Below are 7,695 nucleotides of genomic sequence, written 5' to 3' on the forward strand. Positions count from 1 at the left end.
AGCCAAGGTCCACCAGAGCAGTGTCCAGGGACTTAACCCATCTCCTTTCTTAAGGAATCTTGTTTATTCATGCAACAAACATTTACTGACCACTGAGGTTGTGTGTGCCAGGACCTGTCCTAGGCATCTGGCAGACAGACAGCAATGAACTGGACAGACGCAGTCCCTGGCGTCTTGGCACAGGCAGCATGGTGCAGAATGAGATGTTAAACTTCACATTACTAAATAATTGTTTAATTGCTCACTTAAGTCCTTAACGTTGCAGTTTCAGTACATCCTAGGATGCAGAATTTCAAAGCATAGGGGAGCATGCCCTAATATAACCCACCACCCTTCCAAAATGTCAGGATTCCAGATTCCAAGTCCAGTGCGCCTTCACTTGGCTCAGGAGCCCGGGTTGCGGTAGAGGTAAAGTAGGGAAGAGGAGAGAGGTTTCTCTGTGACCTTCTGGGCACGGTGGACTCCTTTGAATTTTGGAACCCCTTGGCCCTTCCTGGTTGATAAGTGAAATGAATGAACCCCTGACAAGGGGCTTGTCCGATACAGTCCTTTCTCTGTGGGAAGATGGGGGCTCCCAAGCAGGCCCTGCCTGCCTCCCTAACTCCCATCCTGGGAGGGGGAGCGGGTCCGCCCAGTGCCCTTCCTGCCCCCACCGCCGCGGGCTCTCTTGGCAGCAGAACAGAGGGCACCCAAAGCGGGTGGCAACTCGCCCCGCCACGGGCTCGGAGCGGCGGGCGATAGGCGCTGGGGGGACGCGGAGATAGACAGACAGATAGCGCTCCCCTTGCTCGGCCCCCGCCCCCACCTTTCCCACACGGCAGTCGCACTAAGCGACTCAGACCCTACGCGCGCTCCTGCCCTTGGGCCCGCGGACTGTGGGTTCTGTCTCCGCCCACTACAGCTCTCCAAACCCTCTGAATCCCTAGCAGTCCGCCCCGGGGGTCTGACTTTAGAAGAGAACACCGAGCCTCCTGCAAATTTCTCTGCCTGACAAGGTCCAAGTGGAGAGACCCCTCGCGGGGCTTGGCCAGACTCCGGGCTTGGGTAGACTGCAGAGTGCTGGGAAGGCCGCCAGGTGACGCGCTGGCATTGCGTGTTCCTAGGACGCCTTAGCCCGGCTAGGTTGGGGAAGGTTAACTGGAGGAAAATTGAAGGGGGCACGCGTGTATGTAATCCTGACGACAGAAAGGTGTCTGAGGCTAGGAAATAGATTTGGAGGAGCTCCTCCTCCCCCAAAGAAAGGCAGGAAAAAGGGCAGAATTGAGAATGGACTGGACAAAGGGTCAGGAGTCAGAAAGAGCTGGGAAGGCTCAGGACCTGCCTGACCTGTGGGTCCTCAGGGAGGGGAGCCCCTTCTTCTTTGAGCCCTTCTTGGGAGAAAGGGACTTAAAGTGTCAGGGATCCTATCTACTGGAAGTTGGGAAGGCATGGAAAGTTTTATGTACATCTGAGTATATCCACACACACACCTTTTGCATGGCTTTACCACTCCCTGAATTACACACCTACCTACACAAATACACGTTCTCATACACACACCCCTGCACATGTGCACATCTCATATCACACACTCCAAGTCCACCTGTTCCATATATCAGATCCCTTAAAATACCCATCCATTCGGTGTGGCCCCCAAATTAATAAAATCTGCCTCCAAACTTACTGAAGCACACTAGAGTCAGTCTGTGATCCCTTAACTTCATGAGTACCCCTGCCCTGCTCACTATGGCAAACCGTAGCATTTCAGCGGTAGCTCTGCACTGTGCGCTCCTGGCTTCTCCATACACACCTGTACCTGCACACAGCCCTCTCCAACAGATTTTCCCAGGGCCAAACTCTGACTTTCATGTCCGTCAGCACTTTCGCCTTGTGGTCCCCTTTGTATGTAAACTAGTTTTTAAATTAGATTTTATGACTGTCTTGACATAAAGACAGTATATTAATACTATATATACAAACATTTTATTTGGCCTAAAATTCTTTATTTTTTTCACCTGATCTTTACAAAAATGCTCTTTTCATGGGCCTCTAAAAGCATTGTGGGCCTCAGTAAGTCTACTGTGCCGAATGGATACGTAGTCTCTGGGTCCGTAGTCTCTGGGTCCTCTCCACTTTGAACACACTTGTCTGCCTGTCATTTGCACATAATACCACCCTGGACCACCTCCGTCCACAAACACCCAATGGGCAAATTCCCCTTCTTCCCCGGCACACCTGAGCCTACACCCCCCAGAGGCCCATCCAGAGAGTCAGACTGTCAGCCCCTGGGCTCAGTAGAGCCACACACACGCGCGCACACACACACACACACACACACACACACTCCCTCCTTCAGAGACACTCAGGTTTATTTGGGCTGGGGGAGAGCTATAGGAGGAGCAGCAGCAGCAGCAGAGAGGGGTGTGTGTGTGTGTGTTTTGGGTAACAACAAAGAATGAGGGAGAGAGAGGCGAGAAAGAGCGCAAGAGCGTGTTTTGCCTCGAAGGCAAGAGTTGCAGCCAATCAGCGCGCTGGAGCCTCCCTCACCGACTCCACTATTGAGTCTATAACCGGCTCGCCGGGCGGAGCTGGCAGCATTTGACTGTGGCTTGGGACGCGACGAGAGAGGCGCGCAGCTACCGCCGACAGCGGACGATGATCTGAGCGCCCCTTGGCTTCCCCCTCCCCCGAGACGCGACCAGGCCCTCCCCTCGCCATCTGGACACACACCCCTGCCTGGTCTCCAGCTGTGGCCAGCCCCAGGAAGGCGCAGCGGCCGCCAGGATGAGTGGCTCTTTCGATCGCAAGCTCAGCAGCATCCTCACCGACCTCTCCAGCTCGCTTAGCTGCCATGCGGGCTCCAAAGACTCGCCCACTCTCCCTGAGTCCTCTGTCACCGACCTGGGTTACTACAGCGCGCCCCAGCACGACTATTACTCAAGCCAGCCCTATGGCCAGACCGTGAACCCCTACACCTACCACCACCAGTTCAATCTCAACGGGCTTGCAGGCACTGGCGCTTACTCGCCCAAGTCGGAATATACCTACGGAGCCTCCTACAGACAATACGGAGCGTACAGGGAGCAGCCACTGCCTGCCCAGGATCCAGGTGAGGACCGCGGGTTCTCTTGGGAGGGTGGGAAACACCGGAAGATTACCGAGGAGACAGGAATTTGTAGCCAAAATCTAGGGAAGATTTCAGGGCAAAGAAAATACCTGAAGAATTTGCCTTGACTTAGAAAAGGTGTGCTAGATGACCCCAGAGGTCACCTTCCAGTCCCAAGACTTGGAGCATTTGGGAGTTTCAGGGGTTCCTGTGTCTCGGGTGCGGACGGGGGTGGGAGGGAGCTGCGAGAGAAACGAGAAGCTGGAGATTGTCGGGGACTTTGTTAATGGAGGTGATTTGAGGGGGGCACTTGTGAATCGGAGGTGCTCCGTGGGTAGCAGAGGGTTTGGAAGTGGGCAGCAGGGACTGGAAGCTCTGTGAACCCACTTTTGGATTTGGGATGGGGAGACAAGAGAGTGGTAAGGGACGGTGTAAAGAGGCCCGATGATGTTACAGAAAAACCCAGAGGGAGCCATCAACTGTGAAGAAGCTGAAAAAGAGAAAGTGGGGAGACAGAGAGAAGGATGGATGAGAGGAAAAGAAGGCAAAAAAAGAAAGGCAGGGAGAGAGAGAGAAAGATAGGAGACCGTTTCTGTACTATCCTTGCAACTCTTGTGTAAATCTAAAACTAAAAATGGAAAGCAAGAGAAGAGAAAAAAGAAAAGGCAGGAGCGACCTAGAAACTCTTCAGCCAGCCCGGTGGGGGGGGGATGAGAAGGGCCAGCCAGCCGAGGGTTGGGGGCACGCTGCGCGGCCGGAGGCCATCCTGGCGGCGTTGTAGGCAAAGCGACCGCGGTCCGCGCCCGGGTGGTTCCTGGCGCCGGAGACCGCGTTCGGGGAGCCGGACGCGGAGCTTGGAGCGCCGCGTCGTGGGCGGCCGCCGGCTCCGACTCAGTAGCCGCGACTCCTCCTGGGGCGCCGACTGGAGATATTGTGGCCGGGAAGTCCCGGGGCTGGTCAGGGACCGGCGGGTGGGGAGCTCCGCGGAACCGCGAAGGGCGCTGGGGTTGCCCGCCGAAACTGAGCCACTCTCCACCCGGTACATTGTCCGCAGTGTCGGTAAAGGAGGAGCCGGAAGCCGAGGTGCGCATGGTGAATGGAAAACCCAAGAAGGTCCGAAAGCCGCGCACCATCTACTCCAGCTACCAGCTGGCCGCCCTGCAGCGTCGCTTTCAGAAGGCCCAGTACCTGGCGCTGCCCGAGCGCGCCGAATTGGCCGCGCAGTTGGGCCTCACGCAGACACAGGTGGGTGCTGGGCGGTCGAGGGTCGTGGGGCCGGGTGGGGGCGCGCGGGACCCCAGGGCTCCCAGGTGCCTCGGAGTCTGGTGGGCTTTCTTGTTTTCTGCAGGAATGTGGAGTGTGTGTGTGTGTGGGGAGGGGGGAGCTCAAGTCTCAACTTCTGTTGAAAGTTTGTTAGCAGTTAGCTCCATGTACAGGTGTGCATATTTATGAATCTGTGCAACTGTGTATGTCTGTCACAAAGAACCCCAGCTCCCATAGCCTGTTCCTTTCACCCCAGGGCCAACTCCCACAACCCCCCAACAGTGGTGGGCCATTCATTTAATAGGAATTCACATTATGTTTGTCCCACGTTAGGCATAGGAGGGAAGGACATATGCATGTATATATGTGTGCATGTTTGCAACCCACTGGTGGGTCTGTGTGTACGTGGGAATGTGCACATAAGGAGTATTGCTCGTGTTTATGGATGGATAGGCACGTGTGTACACGTGTGAGTGTATATCTAAAAAGGTGTGTTGTATCAGAGCACCACATTCCAGCTCAGCATCTAAATACTCCATATTTTTCTCTGCTTAAAGCCAAAAAGAGTGGTTCCTGGCCAAGAGGGGATGGAGACTTAAAGGTGGAAGCTACCTCACCCCATTTCTCCATCCTCAGCCTGTCCCCAAAGCCCCTGGCAGCCTGTCACTGCTCAGGGGAGGAGTGGCAAATGCCTGGCTCTGTACAGGTGTTGACAGGCTGGCCTAGGTTGCGGCTGCGTGGGGCCCCGTCTGCTGGGGAATCTGGGTCACCCCGTGAGGAGCTGATTCATTGTTTGTACCAGTCATGGGGTGGGGAGTGGCAGGAGGAGGGGGAGATACCCCAAGGGAAATATGGGGAAGCATAGCTCACCTGCTTCTGGGCCCCCAGGCCACCCCCATTAACTAACCCAGTCCAGGAGGGCTTCTCCATGCCCACTCATGTTTGTGGGTGTTTATTTGGGTGTATCTGTGCCTGTGTGTATCTTGACAGTCCGGTGGCTGTGTATGAAGTTGTGAGTAGATTCATGGCTACTTATGGAGATGTGTATGTGGGTGTGTGTTTGTGTATCTGTGCAACTCTGCTTATGAGTGTCTGTGAACAAAATGCCGCCAACCGCCTATCCTGGCTTACTCTGTCTCTTACGAGCATTTCCTAAGTGCTAGTGTAAGTTCTTTATATGTATGAAATTATTTGAGCTTCATAATGACCCTCAGAGATAGGTAACAGTATTATCGTGGTCCCTGGTTTGTAGAAAGAAAGCTGAAAAACCAAAGAGGGTAAGTCATTTGCCCAAGGTGGCACACTTAATGGCAGAGCTGAATTTGAATAGCCAAATATTTCTAGTCACATTTCTATCCCAGGTCTGAGTTAGAACTCCTGGGATCTGCCTGTCTCTGTGGTATGACCTTGGGCACTGGTCTTACCCTCTAGGCGGGGTTCCCTGCAGGGTATTCCTTCCATACTCTCTCGGAGACTAACCAGCTGCCCCATTCCTCTCCTGCCCAGGTGAAAATCTGGTTCCAGAACCGCCGTTCCAAGTTCAAGAAGCTCTACAAGAACGGGGAGGTGCCCCTAGAGCACAGTCCCAACAATAGTGATTCTATGGCCTGCAACTCACCACCTTCACCTGCTCTCTGGGACACCTCCTCCCACTCCACTCCAGCCCCTGCCCGAAGCCAGCTGCCCCCACCGCTCCCGTACAGCGCCTCCCCCAGCTACCTAGACGACCCCACCAATTCCTGGTATCATGCGCAGAACCTGAGTGGACCCCACTTACAGCAGCAGCCGCCTCAGCCAGCCACCCTGCACCACGCCTCCCCAGGGCCCCCGCCCAACTCTGGGGCTGTGTACTGAGCATCCCACCTGGCCTGAACCCCCCATGAAGGACCCCCAGGACCAGGCAGAAGGCAACTCAGTCCTAGCTGACACTCAGGAATCCTGAAGGAGCACAGGGGGAAGGGGTACCTCCTTTCCCCCTCCCTTGTTCCTTCCTCCAGGAACTCAAGCGCTTCCAGAAGAAATCTGCATGGACCAAGGATGTCCCCTGAATTTCCCACCCCCTGCCCAGATACTGGAGTGTCCCTCCAGATGTTGGGACATGCCATCCCAGCTGGGACTGCTGTTCCCCTTCTGCTCCGGGAGCCTGGATCGGCTTTAAATGATGGCTCATCACCTTTCAGTTTCTGAAAACTTATACCTGTACCCCAGACTGGAGACCTGAGGGATGAGGGAGACTGTGGAGCGTTTGCAGGTCATGCGTGGGTTGGGGCACCAGGTACTGTGAGATCCTGGGACTTGCCAGTCCCGTGACCTTCTCCTTAGTAACTGGCCCCTCTGTCAAAATGACATTGGACATCAAGACTTGGACTCAGGGGGAGGGATCTAAACCAACCCTTGCCCTGCTTCTTGTCCTCATTTAAGAATTGAGGGTTAAACCAAAGAAATACCCCATTCCCATGTGAGGGAAACGTTTAATATTGTGGCTTTAGAGAGAAGAATCAAAGGAACCTTCCCTCTCCTCTCTTGGTCTTGCTCTAAGAGAGAAGGGAGAGTCTCCGCTATCTTGCCTAAGGACCTATTTCTTGTATGTACAGGACTTTGCACAACCTTGGTTTTAAAAGCTGTTGAATACTAGGAAAACAAAGGGCATTGTTAACAGATAGGACCAAATCTCCTCTTGGGCGAGCACCTCTGCTTGGGCCCTACTCCACCCCACCTCTTCCTCTCCTCCAGTAAGTTGGCAGTTTGGACGCCAAACCCCAAATCTCCTAGGAGACATACCAGGCAAGACAAACCCCCAACACCCCCTTTCCAGTGGCCTTGGAAGTTCCCCGCTGAAATGGAGAACATTGGGTGAGGTGCACGGGAGAGCAGGGGAGGGCTATAACTCAGTGCCTTTATGGGTGAGGAGGTGGCTGTCTGCTGGAACTATCCCTCCCTTGCTCAGACGTCTCCCCTAAGCTAAGTCTCCCCCTATCCCATGTGGTAAAGCATGGAAGCAAAGGCGAGGGGGACGATGGGAGCTATATATATAGTATGTATTTTTTTTAAAGAGCAACAGAGAGAAGTAGCCTCCTCCGTACTGTGGTGTCCTATTTATGTGACCCTTTCTTCCTGGACAGAGCTGCATTGCAAGTTAGAGAAAGAGGGATGTGGGCTCCGGTCGGATTTGGGGCTAGTAGGAAATACAGGAGTGGGGAGAGAGGTGGTGGGTCTGGAAGAGTCCCACTCCAGGGGGACAGGAACAAAACCAACTCCCACCCTCTCCCAGTCTTCCCATTTCTGCTTTCTTACTGGACCCATCTTTATATATAATGTTAATAAAAAAGAAGAAAACAACCCCTCTT

General features: G+C 54.2%; 1 protein-coding gene across 1 annotated transcript; it reads left to right on the forward strand.

Annotated features, from left to right (window-relative positions):
- The first annotated feature begins 2,763 nt into the window (after positions 1 to 2,763).
- DLX3 (distal-less homeobox 3) lies at positions 2,764 to 6,202 on the forward strand. The gene is made up of 3 exons (XM_006832474.1): positions 2,764 to 3,088; positions 4,140 to 4,330; positions 5,855 to 6,202. Exons 1-3 carry the CDS (start codon positions 2,764 to 2,766, stop codon positions 6,200 to 6,202), a joined length of 864 nt encoding a protein of 287 aa, XP_006832537.1.
- The last annotated feature ends 1,493 nt before the right edge of the window (positions 6,203 to 7,695 follow it).

Source organism: Chrysochloris asiatica, unplaced genomic scaffold, assembly GCF_000296735.1.
Source record: "Chrysochloris asiatica unplaced genomic scaffold, ChrAsi1.0 scaffold00007, whole genome shotgun sequence".
NCBI classification, from domain to species: Eukaryota; Metazoa; Chordata; class Mammalia; order Afrosoricida; family Chrysochloridae; genus Chrysochloris; species Chrysochloris asiatica.

Coding starts and splice junctions, on each gene's coding strand:
- DLX3 (XM_006832474.1), top strand. CDS start 2,764: ATGAGTGGCTCTTTCGATCGCAAGCTCAGCAGCATCCTCACCGACCTC. Junction 3,089..4,139: donor ACTGCCTGCCCAGGATCCAG/GTGAGGACCGCG, acceptor CATTGTCCGCAG/TGTCGGTAAAGGAGGAGCCG. Junction 4,331..5,854: donor TGGGCCTCACGCAGACACAG/GTGGGTGCTGGG, acceptor TCTCCTGCCCAG/GTGAAAATCTGGTTCCAGAA.